This window comes from Anas platyrhynchos, chromosome 1 (assembly GCF_047663525.1).
Source record: "Anas platyrhynchos isolate ZD024472 breed Pekin duck chromosome 1, IASCAAS_PekinDuck_T2T, whole genome shotgun sequence".
In the NCBI taxonomy this organism is placed as follows: domain Eukaryota; kingdom Metazoa; phylum Chordata; class Aves; order Anseriformes; family Anatidae; genus Anas; species Anas platyrhynchos.
The window spans coordinates 84,738,791-84,755,518 of record NC_092587.1 but is presented as its reverse complement, the minus strand read 5'-3'; the positions used below and the strand labels follow the sequence as shown (position 1 = coordinate 84,755,518).

At 44.5% G+C, this 16,728-nt stretch overlaps 1 protein-coding gene across 2 annotated transcripts in view; it reads right to left on the bottom strand.

Moving 5' to 3' along the window:
• Positions 1-16,728, bottom strand: part of GSK3B (glycogen synthase kinase 3 beta) — a 131,111-nt gene that overhangs the window by 52,126 nt on the left and 62,257 nt on the right. For both annotated transcript variants that reach the window (XM_027449648.3, XM_027449649.3), the window contains exon 3: positions 8,511-8,594. In XM_027449648.3, coding sequence (XP_027305449.1) covers positions 8,511-8,594 — 84 coding nt within the window. The remainder of the gene's footprint in view (positions 1-8,510; positions 8,595-16,728) is intronic.

Sequence of the window (16,728 nt, the reverse complement as noted above, 5' to 3'; positions counted from 1 at the left end):
CACATGAACACCTTTCCCCCAGCCAACGGACAAATTGTCTAGATCCATATATCTGATGGACCCAGAGCTTTCATATACAACTATAAAGGCCAGCCTTCTGCTGCTGGCTCTGTAAGAAGGAACTGACACTTCAGAAGAGCCCTAAATAGCTGCTTTCATGAATTAAAGATGATTCAAGTGTTCTGACCTACCTCCTCCTGATGTCACCTGGTACCACTCCGATAAACACTTAGAGTACAGTTTTCAAGAGTTCTCAAGAACTATCACCCTTCTCCGTGAGCATGATATGGACGAAAATAACATCCAGATTACCTGGGTTCCCCCAGACAAGGTTCAGTATGAGCTAGAAAGCAGTCGTGGCCTGACAAGCCCCGAGGATGATGTAACCTGGTGTGCCTACCTCATGCATTCCTCCTCAACACATATTTTTCCAGTGACCCAGATGTATTACACCAGGAAACGGGGTGAGCTCAAAGAGCTTGCCAAATGAGGGCAACTGCTTCGGGATCAGGAGAAAGGATCGAGGCTTATCTTTCCATTACAGCAAGCCTTCTTCAGACCTCACCGAGTATTCCACAGATGACTTGTTTCCATGTTAATGTTTTGAAATTGCTGGGTTGGGCACCAGCCAAGGTAACCTAACCATCAGGAGCACATCCGAAACACCTCTACGGAGCCTAGATGGATCAGGAGTAGTATAAGTGGCAAAAATCTATTATGAAACATCATTAAATAACCCACTCTTCCTTACAGATGTTGGGATTGAATAGATGATTAGCCTTCTTCCACAGCTCAAATGTTTAAGTGCATCCGTGTTTTCCTGTGCTTGCTGCTCAGGTCATTACCATCTACGCTTTACAAAGAAAAAAGGGGTGGGCAGGGAGCCAGATCCCGAAACACAGGATCAATGCATTTCATTAGGATTTTGACTTTAGCCCTGCAACTCATTTCTGGTCAATTGCCCCAAATGTTAGAAGCTGCTTGTTGTCACTTGGCAGGCGAAGTCTCAGCTGCCACACACTGCGCTTCTAAACACCTAAAGGAGCCAGAGCAAAATAACCACGGCCTTGTCACTGAACCAGCATGCATCCCTCAAGAACCAATAATTCAAGCGCTATTTCACTTTGGAAACACTTCACAGAAATAAATACCATTACAGACTGTGCCACAGTGAGAGGCACGAGCAGGGCACGGGAGCCAAAGCATTCTTGCAGCTTATTTTTTTGTTGTGTCAGAAATCAGAGATTAAACAGGCTGCAAGTACAGGCTCCAGCACGTGAACGTTAAACACTGCAAGGTTGAAGACCCAGTGAAAGTAAAAACATTACTGACATGGAAAAGGCAGCACGGAGGTCACAAACCCCAATTTTAAAGCTCTCCTGGCCTTCAGTCCACACAAGCAAACCTGCTCTAAGCACCATGCAGTTGAGGCTCAGTATGGCAAATGTAAACCATTAGCCAGTGGTTTAAAGGATTCACTCTTTTGGATTGTCCCTTGCAGGAAAAGGACAAATAGCCCTTCTCAACAAACCTCTGATTAATCCTGAGTGGTTTCTGTCAGCTTTTGATTGTTTTTTTTTTTCCAGGTATCACAAGTAATATGATAAAAAGGCCACAAAATTATTCTGGTTGTTTTTTCTTCTAGGGTGACCAAACTTACTGGTCAGCATCTGGAAAGAGCGGTGAATACTTTCAGTTTTTATCTGTCATGTCAGTAACAGGGTAGAGGAAATTGCGAGGTTTGCAGGTGGTGGTTTTTCTTTGTTGTTGTTTAAATCTCAACCCATTTCCCTGAGTTAGCTGGCCTCCGTATGGTCAATTAAAGTTAAGGAATATGCCTCAAGAACGCACTTCTTACTGAAATTATCACTATTGGGACTCTACAAGGTTAATAAGCCTTCATTTTACTCAGATGGATCCTGTTTTCTTTATGGTATGAAACAACTCCACCGGTGTTGGGAAGGTATGTGCTACGCGTGTGGGCTGTCAACGTCAGGATGGCAGCCACACAAGAGTTCTGCCAGAAAGCACTGAAGGATTTAACTTGGATTTTGGAAGCCAGAAAACTGATTTTAGCATCTCACGAGGATTAAGCCTTCTTTCAGAGTGCATTACTTAAACGCCAGAGTGTCAGCGTTAGGTAAGATACGCCCTTCACCCTGGTTACGTTTAGACAACATAAAAGGTTCAAAGTCATGCTGGTTTTGCCCTCAATAGAAAAATAAAGAAAAAAGCTTTTACTTCTTAAAGCTACAACCAACACATACTTCAAACTCTTATCAGACACAGTAAGACGTACCTTCCTTCTCTTATCTTGAAGGCTGACGTGGTGCTTTAAAGATACAAAGCCTTTGGTGCTGCTTTTGAAGACAAAGCAAGAATCTGCAGCCTTCCTTCTCTAACTTTCTCAGTAGCCATGACAAATGGGAAAATTTTAAAATGCCAAAAATGCTGGAACTGACCTTATTTGTATGAAGGAATGGTGACATCCAGTGGCCACATGTGCGTGTTTATACTTACAGTTTACAACCACATCTATTCCCAAACTGAACCCTGGCTGCCACCAAAGTAAAGGAGCCCTAAGACTAGATGTGCAGCCGCAGGGTAACTCCAGGGGAGTGAGAGCAGTTGAAGAACCAACTTAATACAACTCTTAACACATCTGTTAAGTGTTCAGAAAGATACTATTTTCTATCAGAACCACCAACATCGGGTAAAATATTTCCTTCTCTGTTCCCTCAGTGCCTCTGACAGAGCTTGAGGAAATGACATGGGTCTCAAACTTGCTGTTCCTATACCTACCTGTCAAAAGATTCCCAAACTGGCCCAAAATTCTCATTACTCTTCAGCATAATATAGCTTGAGGTAGGAGCTGCTGATCAGAGCAGCTGCAATAGCAGCATAAGGACAATAGTAAAGCCAACCAGTGTAGTTTTATATTTAAGATCTTTCCTCTTTCTGGCTCTAAAATAGTTATTTGCATCACCTATCTTCATTCACTGAAAGAGGCTACATTACTCAGTGATGCACTAAGCCTTGTGTTCTAATGCAGGACTTCTTCCCTTCATTAAAAAATTGTTTTTTCCCTCCAAACACGACTTTATTAAAGAAAAAGGTCCCTCCTTAAGAGAATTCAGGAATGCCTGCCTATCTCATTTATTCTATGTCCTGTCAAGTCCTCAAGCTTTTAGCTGTATTTCCAAAAGAGAGCTTCTTCTATGAAATTGGAAGCAGCCTCCCAACATCTGAAAGCTGGAATCGATCTGCGATCTTTGACACGGGTCACCTATGGATATTTGAACTACATCTTTCAAGCAGAGACTATGCCATCAGCTGGCAACAACTCTGTAGGAAGGTGAGAATTAGCTCTCCTAAAAGCCATCCAAGAAGATCACAGAAGTGGCTAGGACTGGCAGAGGAATGGCTTGAGAAGACAAAAGTGACTCACCAAACAAACGGGACAGGTCAGGGACCTAGAGAAATCACGGAGCCTTCCACTTCCACAGTGTGCATTGACCACAGAGGACCCACTGCTGCCTGCTCCAAAGCCCTGCAGCAGGCAGGCGTAACTGCTAACGAACCCTACCCAAAATCAGAGACTGCTCAGAGCTGCAGCTGAGGAAGTTCCCAGCATGTTGCTAGCACCAGCAGCAGTAACTGATAATCATTATCTGATGACTGGTGCCTTTTTTGAAACGAGCTTGGCAGACCTCAGGCAAGGACTACAGAGCTACCAACATCACAAACTCATCATAATTGGCATTAATTGCTCCTTTGTTGACAGCACAGCAGATCTGCCAAGGATTAAATGGATCGTAGTGACTAAGTTCATCTGTAGCAATGGCCGTTCAGCACTTTACTCGGCCTGTGCAAAACATTCACATAGGCTGTGTCCATTCCGGATTGGGATCAAGGCTCTGTCATCAGTGGAGTATTTTGTGCAGAACCTGTCTTTTTGGGGTGTGTGGGGTGGGTGTTACTCCTGCAAGAGAGAATGGTGATGCTCATGCCTCTGAAGGTGGAGGATGTGCCTCTTCCTAACAGGGATATGATCCTGGAGAAATGCTAGCTGTTCAGCAAAGCCTAAATTTCCAGCTGGCCAGTCCGTCCCTTCTTCCAAAAGTCTTCATTGCAGCTTAGTACGCTGCTGCCAAAGCGCCTCTGAGCTGTGCACCCTCTCCTGCGCATGTATTTTAAACCTCTGTCTAAGTCTATGGGAGTAAATTTCTACCCTGAGTCTGCACAGCCTCTTGGCTGCACGCCCTCACAGCTGAGGCTAAATAAAACTAAAAATCAATTAAAGCATGCAGAAAAGCCAGCTCAGCCTCCACAAAGAGTCAGCGTATTGCCTGTTTGTGAGCTTTCATATGTTGCCTTTGACTGCTCTGAGTACCAAGCCACCTTAAAGGGAAAAAAACGTTACATAACCAGAGTCATGATTACTCAACAAAAACAGTATTTACTTCACTTTTATACAGTTTGATGCAGGAGCAAATCTCTCCACTGACCTCTCTTCCTCTTTTGGGCATGGATCGGGATTGGATCAATCAGGCTATTAAACACTCAAAAACATCCTCAGAAGAAAACCCGACGGTTATGAAATACCACAGAGATGTATCCCAAACCAGAAACGCAAAGAAATAAAACGGGGATTAGGCATCCGTATTTCAGGTTTTACATAACTGAATACTTTTATTCAGCAGCCACTGATTTAAGATGATAGCTCGGGCTGCAAAACATCAGGGATTACTCTGAGCACAGGAGCCAAGGAGTGCTGTTCAGCCTGTCCACGTCCTGCCTCCCTTGGAGCATGGTTCAAAAGGTCCTCAGCAGAACTGAGGGCCTCCTGGAGGTAAGCTGACCAGCCGAGTAGGCTGTTGTTTCTTTCCAGGCTCTGTTTCTTTCCACTAGTCATAATTACAGGGTTTGGACTACTGAAAAGCATGTTAGAACTACAAAAGTCCGTGTCCTGCAATCGGTCATCTCATAAAGCCTCAGAAAAAAAGGAAATGGGAAACTACTCTGGCAAACTCATTAAGGAAATCCTTTGGAAGAAGCGAGTTACCCAGCAGGTCTGACAAACGTCTGTAAATTTAGAGAAAGACAGAACTGAGGAGGATATAGGTTATGGAAGCAACCTGAATGCCAAGCCCGTCAACTGTCTTATTACCATATATTAGATGCTGTCTGTGAGCTCTCTTAAACTGGAAATTATTAGTCAAACATGATTAATACGTAGTCAGTATGTAAAGTAATACATGTGATATATAGAAAGGGACAAATCTGTGCATATAAATGCATGTATATATATATACAGAGACACAAATATATACATGCACATATGTATGGAAGATACACCTATATAAAGGTAATACAAATTCAAAGATGCTCAGAAATGGGGGATTCAGCCAAAGCCATGTTTGATACAGGAATTCCCTGCTGCTAGTGCTGGATTGCTTTTGGTGAAGGCAGGAAAGAAGCTTAAATAAACGGAAGAAATAAAAACGAGAAGTTTATCTCAAGAAAAGAATATAGGGCATTCAAACACTTTCACCAATCTTATGGGCAGCCCCTGAAAGGGTGAACAGAGCACTCTGCAAACTAACTACAGCTTTAATGCAGCTGAGGAAGAGTCTCACTATCAAGTGTTATTTAGAATTGATTTTTGCTGTTGTTTCCAGCTTCCTATCAGAGAATTGAACTCTGTTTTGCTAGAATAAAACCAATTTTAAGGTTGTCCAGTGCCTAAAAATACTTAAAATGAAGTAAAGTGACTGTTAGGCACACAGCTTTCAAAGAATACCAACTAAATGACTGGATTTGGAGAAACCCTTTGAGGCAACTGGAAATCAAGACAAATTTAAGCTTCTCAGATATTAGCAGAAAAATATATTTATATCTGGGCTTAGAGACACTGGTGTCAAGCACCAGGTAAAAGGAGAGAAATCCAAGGAACACTTCAGCTGGGACCAGCACGTGGAGTGAAGATGGCAGCATGAAAATGTTTAGGCAAGAGAATCTTTAACATGTAGGGACTGAAATTAAGTTGAGTTTGAAACCATTTTATTAAAGGGATCAGCAGCGTAATAGTTACTTCTGAAACGTTCCCGTCATTGCTTGACTTTAGTTAATTAACAATCCACTGCTATTAATCTGTGTTTACTTTACATGTTGAATTCCGCATGAAGACAGTGAACTATTCAAGCCCCACTTATGCTGCTAGGATTTTCTACTGTACTTTCCTTGGATTTTCATGTTACTCTTCCCACTGGACTAGGCTTCAAGAATTACTTTACAAAAAGCCTTGTGTATCTAGCATCTAAATCTGCAACTGCTTCCTAGGTGCCCTTCCTGGTTACCTGATGGGACTGGAATGAGACTAACTTAAACTTTTCTCCCTTTCTTCTACTCTCCAAAGAGCCAGCTTGATCATGAGAGTAAGATGAAGGGAATTCATGAAATACTGAATGAAATATTCCTTCCCAAGCTGACAAAACCATGAGAAAAGAGGCTATTCTGCCTCCCCAGCAGATGAGCTTCAGAACCCCAACTTACTACTATCTAGAGCTTTTCCCAACCAGCCGCTGACGAACTAATTTGCAGTTAGCTGCACGTGCTGCTGCCAACGTGGAAATGCAAGCCAATTATGTATCGTTCTGCACCGAGCTGCAGAGAGACCTTGCAACCTGAATAGGAGCATTATCGCTGCTGACGCTGGGCTGAGCGCACCTTTGCCCTAGGGACTGGCTCACATTTGTCCCATTTTGCAAGAAGGTGGTAGTGGAAGTCTCAAAGGCACAAAGCAGAGCCCTGAACAGAGAGGAGGAAGAGGAATTTGGAAGAAAACCTCTACCCGAAGCATTAAGCTTCACTTGTTGTGGGACAGAGGCTGCATTTTGAAAAGCAAAGCCAGCTCTGCCAAGAATTAGCCACGTGGAGTGGAAGCAGCTAAGTGGAAAATCTAGTCAACAAGCTCAACAACAAGTTAAAGATTTCCAAAAGAGTTTTTACTTAAATTATCGTTAGAGAAGAACTCCTGGAACACTGCTCTCAAGTTTTAACACTTCCACTGTTTGCAGAAGATTTCTGAAAGCTGATAGATAAAGGTAGTTGTCTTCTGCTTGCCTCTTGAAATTCTACTGCCCACTGGCCAGGTTACAAACTGCTTTTAAAAATATGTATGTATATATATAAGGAATCCATAACCAAGCCCTCCTTCTCAGTGTTTCTATTCTTATAATTTCTGGTTATGTGCCAAATGGTTACAATATAATAACAACAAAACACTTCTACTGCACTACCACCAGAAGTACTTATCGAACTGTAAATGCTTGCCAGGGAATTGTAGGGGAGAGAAAGATGAAGGCATGACTCCTCCTACCCCCCAAAAAAAAGCTCATCTTGGAGACGTCAGCTCCTTCCCTAGCTGCTGGAGACAAGGGGCAATGGCCACCAAGTGGTTTGCCTCTCCCATTCTGCCAACCCACATGGTGGCAGCCACTGTTAATGGCCTTCCTACTGCCATCAGCTCAGGTACACAGTCCTTTTTAGCACAGACACAGGTGTACCGGCATCTGAAGGCAACTGAGGATACGATCTGCTTATAAAATGGTAAATTACAACAGTTATACAAATTATTTTAATAATTTATATAAATATTTATAGCTATATAGATACACAAAAGAGACCAGAGGTATTTCAGAAGGTCATCTAGCCTCACTCCCTACCTCCCAGTGTTAATAAACTAACTCCCACGTAAGCCAGACAGATTTTTTTGGGGGGGAAGGAGAGGGAAAAGGGGACAACCTCAAGGGTAACCCTGCTTTACAAATGAGGTTGGACCAAATGCCAGCTTGATGCCCGCTCCATCCTGAACTCTCCAGTAACTTCACATTAAAATAAAATCTTGTACTGCCTTTCAAAGAAAAATAAAGAACATTTTGAAAGAAAACACATGGCAGCACCTCTTTCTTGAGATTTATTAAATCCTGCTATCTGCTCCTCCCTCTGGTGTATAAACATTCTGAGAAATGCTGCAATCATGTGATTGTACTTTTTCCCCCCTCTGATTTTGAAGCTTAGTTTGTATATGGTAGAGACACACAAAGAAATGGGACAGAGACATACAGAGACTGGGTTTGGGAAACATCACATAGTTGCTATAAATCTAGAGAGCTTAACACTGAATCCTAGAAAACATCTGTTCTTACAGAGAGGTAGTGCTAGGATGTGCAGATAAAGCTCTGCTGTGTTTAATTGAATTCAAGAAGAGGGAGAGTGTATCCAAATCTGTTTTGTTCTGCTACGCTAATAACACTACTCCTCATAGACCACCTCACTTCTGTGAAGAAAAAGATCTGCTCCAAACCAACCTGCTTAGTACCACTACAGTGTTTTCTCAGCATTAACAGGTCTACTATTTTTGCACTCTTTCTTGTCTCTATAAATTGAAACAGCTCACTCTGGCCCAGACGGTTACTAGGAGGCATTTTCCTGGTTTTCGTCCTTACCTTCTCACCACTGGAGTAGAAGAAATAACGCAATCGGACAATGTTACAATGATCCAGCTTTCTCATAATCTGGAGCTCTCGGTTCTGAAAAATGAAAAGAAAAGCAAACAATTAGGAAACAATCAGAAAACCCCAGCTTGGGGTTTGTCCAGGCATCAGTCAGCTGTTGGTGAGCAACTGCATCGTGCACCACTTGCTTTGTGATTCTTTATTACTTTCCCTTCCTTTACTGTCCCATCAAACTGTCTTTATCTCAGCCCAGGAGTTTTACCCTTCTCTGATGCTCTCCCCCATCCCAAATTGGGGGAGTGAGTGAACGGCTGTGTTGTGCTTAGCTGCCTGCCGGGTTAAACCACAACTCTTCTCTCAAGAAGCAGAGTACTGCAATTAATACCTTAACCTTCAGATGTAGCAGCTGACAAACAAAGGAGCCAAAGAACAACAGGAAGGTGGAAAGATGCAACAGCTTTCTTGTTGTAAGGATCACAGTTGATTAGTCCTCCAAGTACCTTACCACTGAGAGTATCAACATATTTGAGTGCATTTTCTCTCTAAACAAAGGCCCACAAATCCTCTGCGAAACCCAGTAGTTACCTACTCATATCATCAAAGCTTCAGTGGTAAAAGACAAGAAAACATTAACTTTGCATTTTTATTTTCTGATCTTACAGTAATACGAGCTATCAGCTAGAATAGTTAGCAGCCTTTCCCCTTGAACACTGTAAAAGCAAACATAACGTTTCCACCTACACACCTCGCCTCCTCCACCCTGCAAAACAGGTTTGTGATGGAAGAGCACTTCCCTTGCCAGATTCTTTGCAGTATCAACAAAAAGACGCGTCACTGAGAAGGGAACTCAATTCCCACTTTTGTTCAACCAAGGTTGAACTAGATGTGGGCAGAGAAAATAAGGCTATTTCCCCATTTTATATCAATCTGAAAAAAAAAAAGTTAAAATAGAATCAGTTCATTACATATGTAATCAACCGGCAACTTTCCTGCAATACCCACTGCAACCGAGCCCTAAACAAATTAGGGAGCTTCTAGCTTTGATGCACAAAACTAAGACCTACTAGCGAGGCTTAAGGAGCTCTGCAAGAACCACACGGAGCTTCTCCTGCAAACACAGCCACAAAGTCTGCTTTTAATTCCCCTAAGCCACGTCGCCTTAAAAAAAGAGGTGTTAGATAGGCTGGAATATCATTAATCCTTTCATCCTGCCACCAGCTTACTGGAAAAAAAATACTTCAGTGTTATCCAGCTCTTTACAACCATGAGTGACATCTCACACGGCTACCAGTTGGCAATTACCCAGCCAGTCGGTAAGGGGAGAGCGAGGCCCCGAGCTTGTCTGGCTTGGGAACTAAAGGCCAGGTCAGCAAGGTGTGCACAAAGACAGACCTATTCTGATCTGAAGGATGGAATGATAAATAAAAAGAAAATAAAAAGAAATCAGGTAGAGATCTTTGAGGCTTTCACGTGTCTCCTGAAATCCCATGGGGTGGATTTGCAAAAGGGGAACACAGGCTTCATCACGTAACCTCACCAACACACCTTACATCTATAATAAGAGCTCTTCTGGTAGGAACAGGAGCTCAAAACTTCTCCACTTACTCATTCTTTATTAGGTATCACCAAGAAGAAGTCAACTTGGGAGAGCCGTGGTTGGCGTTCCTGTGACCGCTCAGCTCAGGCAGTGGTATCACGCTGCAACCTTAAAACCTGGAGCAGATTTTAACTAACGAGACAAAGCAGGCGTGGATCTAGATCCTATCATTCATGGAAACACCCCTTGTGACAAGAGAGAGATTTCTCCAATTGGATTTTTACAGTGCTTAACTGTTCCTGCAGGACTGAGCCTAACCCTGGGAGTTCCCACACCTCCACTCAATTCCACCAGCGACTCATGGCACGGCGCAAGACAAATGATTTATTTCTCCCTATCTCACAGTGAGGTGGTAATAATACCCTTTATCTCAGGGAATTACTGGAGGAAACACGAACATACTAAGCACGTAGGTGTAAATAATATTTTAGCAATCCCTCTACTAGCTTCTTAAAATACACATATACGCTCCAAGTCAAGTTATGGCTTCATGTTCTTAAGATAGAAGGTATATGGTGACTGGATCTGCTGGAAAAAATCAGGAGGAGTTATTTTAACGAGAGGCTGAGGTTATATTTATCCTCTGGTATCTCATCCTAGCAGAAGTACAATCTGTGCCCACTTTGATGCCTTCTCCTTGGGCTCCTACCCAGTCCATCTGCAGCAGCCCAAGGAGCAGCGCTTCAACCGGTGCTGATATTGGGGGTAGTTCATAAACCAGTTACACAGTGACCTACATCTTACCTCCCAGCACGAGACGGGATGAAACAGCTGTCCTCTTAGCCAAACAGCCACCTCAGCCGTGTCAAAACCAAGCTGGCTTTTAATCATCACTCCTGATGGGGCTACAGCTGGAAATAACGTCAGTGGTCACACAAGCTCGAGTGGATGTGGCAGGGAGAGGAGATGCTGATGTTTGTGTCACAGCCTGATGCTTTTAGGAACTATTTTTCCCCAATTAACTTCTCCAATTAATAATCTGGTTGTTCAAAGTTAAAGATTTGGTTAAAGATTGCCAAGATACCATCAGATTTGTAACTTCACGCAACAGCCAGTAAAGCTGATGCATGAAGGCTCATTCCTCCTCTCCAAGGTTACACCCCAATTCCTCACAATTTGCTAATGCTGCAGTTGATACAAAACCACCAAATCGAGATTATTTCTGCCTCACTACATTAATCTGCTATAAAGGACTAGGATGACCATCTCTTCCCCACACACTCCGTTCTGTCCCCATCCAGAGATTTCTAGAGCTCTGTCAGTTCCTATTTACCACCCCTAATCTAGATTTATTTATTTTTTTAAACAATACCACAAAATGACTGAATCTTCAAAGGTGACTTGATATGTCAATGGATTTGCAGCTTTCTGAACTGGCCCACAGCAAATGAAGGTGGAAAGTTTTGTAGAGCCTCTGCCAACGTGGCACGATCTATATACACCCAGAACATCAGAAATATCATCTGGACACAGTTCAGAGAAGAATTCCTCAGAGCTTCCTTAGCTAAAAGGCATTGCTGTATTTTGCCTTTTTTTCCCTTTTCTTTTCAAAGTAACTGTTTGAAGCCTCAGCAAGGTTCTTTGAGGATGGTGCTCAAAGCAGATGAAATGGGAAAAGCTATAAACTTGAATTTTTGCCTCGTGTCACACCAAGGATATGACCTGGTTCTTGTGACCGCTTAGGACTGCACACCCCTTGTCCTCTTGAGAGGAAGATGGAAAGGCTTTCCATCATTTTTCAGGTATAAAATACCAACCTAGTTCAACAAACAACTTCAACAACATCCTTCTTGCTTAAAATAAGACCAGTAACTAAAACTAATTCTTCATTTTTGCACTTTTTGAACTATTTTTCGTTCTTTTGGGGGCAATGCCTTTGGATATTCAAGCTCAACATGCCTCATTCTTCTCTCAGCTTGGAAACGTGAAATGGAGGGCAACTGTCACGTGAAGTCTGGCATTACACTCAGAGCAACGCAGCACAGGTAGATCCAGATTTCTCGGCATACATAACCCTCCTCTGATGTCTCTCACTTTAACAGCTTTGTCATTTCTTCTGCTTCTTCCGTGATTTTCTCCACTCTCCCATGCTTCTTCTTCTCCTGTCAAGGTTTTTGTAGTGATGTGCTGGAGCAGGGGGGTCATGAGCCAAGCAGAGTTTCCAGCAGGAGGCATGAAGGTGATGATGAAGCCTCGAGGCTTTTTTTTTTCCCCTCCTCTTTTTTCCCCTGCCTTTTTCCTGTTCCACTTGAACAGCCTGACTGGTTAGTCACCTCCACTCATGTTCACCTGCTGCACTGCTGAACCTGCCTAGAGAATGGGATCAGGCTGAGACCCTGAGAGATGCAAAGCATTTTCCCAGAGCTGAAAGAAGCCCCACCACCCTGTCCATCTCCCCCTGCAGGGAAAAGGCCTGACTCCAAGCACAGAGGCCTCCCAACGTGATCCTAGTCAGCCACGCTGGATGCCTGGCAGAGAGGACTGCCCAACGTTTAAGCCATACCTCCTAGGCTCAGCTTCTGAAGACATCCCACGACAAAACGCCGCAGGGGAAGCTGTCGTGCTTCACATCAGCCTCCTGTGGTACCACAGAGGTTACCAAGAGATACTGGGATCACCAAGATCAGCGTGTTTTCGCTAATATCATTAGTAAATCTCCAATCACACCATGTCTGGTGCATCATAAGCTTGGCTGGACTGACTGCAAATTAAAAGGTGCACTTTTCCTTCTCTAAAAATTCTTGAAGCTGCCTGGGCCATTTCTCCAAACACGCATTTCAAACGCCGCCAGTCACAAGGCTCCTTTGAACACTGTCTTGCTGTTACCAAAATAGCGACAGGAATTATTCCGGGGCTCACAGAATTATCTTCCTTCTACAGACAGATGATGGGATCTGCCCATGCCAGCCATCAGTAGCTAGCCATCCATCACAAGCCCATTTTGTGGTCAAGCAATTTCAAGCAGTGAGAGACGCCAGCAGGGATCACAGCTTTCCTCCCTTACATTTCAGGCGTGGATTAAGGCAATCCCCCAGCCTTCCTCTTCCTGCTGGTCACAGCCGATTTCCAACACGGGCAGACCTAGGTTCAAAAGAAACCCTTCTGCCACAACCACCAGCCCCCGTTAGTGCTGGTCCACGGGTGATTGGGCAAGGCGTGCAAGCCCAGGATTTACCGCAGCCCGATGGAAACTGAAGAAGCAAAAAGCAGCCCAGGTGCCTTAAATACAGGCTAGATTTCATCGACCTGCCAAAAATCAGGAGGATTACCCCTCCACCACGTGGTTATGAGGGAGCTGCCAGAAAGCACGCTGGATGAAAAGCTGAGACACCAACATGCACCTTGCTGCCACCCTGCTCGGTATTTTCACTGCATTACTGCCCCCTGAAAAACTCCAGCATTGCATCCCTCCTTGCAAAGGGTCAGCCCGCCCATTGCCCCATGCACCCCTCCTGCGTCTCAGGGTACCATTTCATGTCATCTCCAGCCTGCTCTTGCCAGCACAGGACAGTCCCTAGATGGAGAGCTTCAGCCTTAGCTGGCTGTTGCACTTTTTCCTGCGAGTAGAAACAGAAACGGCTTGTTTTTGTTCTTCAGAGAGCACACAACAGGCCTCAGTCCCTTGGGAGAACAGAAGAAATATTCTGACTCTTCCTTCACTTCCTGCCCGCATCTCAGCGGTTAATTGAAGGGCAGAAGCCAAATTCTTCGTTAGCTCCTTGCGGCCCCCTCTGAATGGGAGCGGAGTTTGAGAGCCTCTCCGAGGCTTTAATACCATTTCTAAATTCCTGCCAGCTCAGGAAGCTCGAGACTGAACTTGGAACAGAAACTGATTTACAGCCCCGTGTCCCTTTTAGACCACAACCTGAAATTCAATTAATCATTTTCAAGTGGTTGTTTCAAATGTTGTGACCTGATGAACGGCTGAGTTCTACGTTTCAATCCTGCAGCGCCTATTGTGCCCTGCCAGGGGTGATGCAGCAGAAATTACAGCGTACCCCCGATAAAAGTGGGCAAAATAGAGCTAGCTCTGGAATTCAGAGAGCTGGTTCAAGCCCATTATAACACTGAAATAAGAAAGTGCAGGAAGGAGAATAATTGAAAGAGAACGCACTTTCTGAAAGGCAGCCCTATGCTTTCAGGGATAATAGCCATTCTTTTTCTGAGATAGCACAGAGCAACTCTTGTTGAAAAACGGATGGTAAAAATCATCTTCCTTTCGCAGGAGCAGGTCGTGGATTTTTCTCATATTTTGATTTTTAACTCTTCGACCAGGAGAAGAAACAAAACGTAAGCATGCCTATACCATCAGTCCTCAGGGAGTCTGCAACATCCACGGCAAGTTACACCTGCAATCACAACCGGAACAGGTTGCAATTAATCTATTAATCAAATAAGTTTCAATCTCCCACGGGCATAAGACATTTGCTGAGTTGCTAATCACTATGCTATTAAACATTAATGAAATGTTTTATTACTCTTGGCCTTCGCTTACCTATGATGCAGCAGACGCTGCATGCAAACAGATTGCAAAGGACTTGCAAAACAAAAAAATTCTCATGGTCGTTGTTTTTTTTTTTATTTTTTTGGGAACAGGTAAGTGCTGCCTCCAGTGTTTACTTGTCCTTTGTCTCAGACTATTTCTACACAGCAGAAGATGCCTGATAGGAGAAGCGATTAGGGGTTTTAAGCTTCAACCCAAATGAAAGTTTCTGACTCCCTAAGAACTTGGAGGAAGCATCCAAACCCAAGGACGCAAGAACGGGAAGCAAGGGGTGAAGACCGAGCTGACAGCAGAGAGGGAGAGTTTAACTGGTGAGTGGAATTAGCTGCCTTCAGATGATTATTTGCCAAGCAGAATTAAATCTTTCAGAAGCGCGAGTCTTAATAATGAGCTCCCAGATGACCGAGCTTTGGAAAGGTTAACCACTCGCCGCTCAACTCAAAGGGAGACTGGGCAGCTCCTCCTCCGGGGGGAAACCAGGTCACCGCTCCAGCACTGAACCTAAAACAGGGACTTAAGAGCCTGTGCCTCACACACATACACAAAACAGCTCTTCTCCCAAACTCCTGGAGGGTTCCCCAGCTCCTCGTTTGGTAAATTTGTCATCAGCAAGCCCCGGCACTTGTTACCGCTATATTTTAAACCTCCACCCGTGAGTATCAGGTCTGAGATAAGCGTGCCTAAGATAGTACACACCCTACCAAATCTTAGATAGCAGCAATGTGTATATAAGACCATTTCAAAACCGGTTCTTTGTAGTTTTATACACAAAAGCAATTCAAGCTTCCTCAAATATGTATTTTTCATCCTAAACAGCAGCAGCACATTCCTCCTGTAGCTGTGAAACAATTCCATGGGTTGACCTTTTGCTGGATGCGAGAGATCTATCACGTCAAAGAGAAAGCCAACTATGTCAAAGTACAAATCCACTACAAGCTCCTAGACAAGTTAGCATTCATGTTTGGTAAAAATGGGTTATCAGATTTCTGGCTTTGGATTTTTTTTTCCCCTGAGTCAGCACTAGCGCCCTTCCAGCTGTCGCATTTTTCAAGAAATCATTTCCTTAGGTGAAAGGGTAGTGTGGCACTGAAATGCAAATATTAGGAAACCTTCGCATTCACTTCTAGTCTAAATTCCCCCAGAAGAGGCCATATGGAGATGAGGAATAGCTTTCGTTGACTACTTGCATAGCAAAGTGTGCTTTTTATAAGAAGAGTTAGAAGTGCCACGGGTAGATTCGCCACTGTGCACTACACAGAAAGCAAGGAGCAGGTAGAAATGCTTTGCCCCATCACTCCCAACGTGGAGCAGCACGCTTCCTACACCATCACCCGATAGGAACCCAAGTTCAAAATCCCCCAAGGGCCCGGTCCACAGAGCCGGAGCAACAAAGGCAGGAAGTCGATCAGCTCGGCTGCTTCCTTTCCTCCTGAGCGTGAGGAGGAGGCTCCGAATTTAAGCCTGCCCCGGGGCGAGTGTCACAAGCCATGTCTGAGCGGGGTGTTGCAAGGGCCGGGCAGCCTACAGGCCCTGATTCACGGCCGGCAGCCGCTCCGGCTCCCCACGCCCAGGTCCCTGCCCTGCGGCCAGGCCGGGGAGCGCGCGGCGCGTCAGACGCCGCCTGACTCACCAGCTCCACGCTTCCCACACGGCAAGCTCGGCGCTGACAGCGGGCTGCAAGCTGTGGCAGGGCAGGACACGAGCCCCAGGCTCATCCCACCTGCTGGGCCTTCATCTCCTGGTCTGTCAGGCCTCTGCTGGCTGGCCTCGCTGATAAGAGGCTAAGGAAACAAAGACAACCTGGGCACCACATCAACATCATCTATCAGATCTGATGCTTCCAAGGAAGACGCGAAGTAGTTCCCAGTCACCTGGGACCCTAAAACCTGAAGGCACAGATGTTTAACTTCCCATACGAAGCCTGTTAGCTATTTTCAAAAATGTATTTGCGAAGCACGGAGCCTCAGTAACGTTGTGACGTTGTGCAGTGGTCAGTCACATCGATCACGTAGGGAAGCGTTTCCTAAACCACCCGCCACCTTTTCAATGGACAACGCATCCTCTCGTGTTTATCCTACAACATAAGAGGAGATTCTCATGAGGTAACT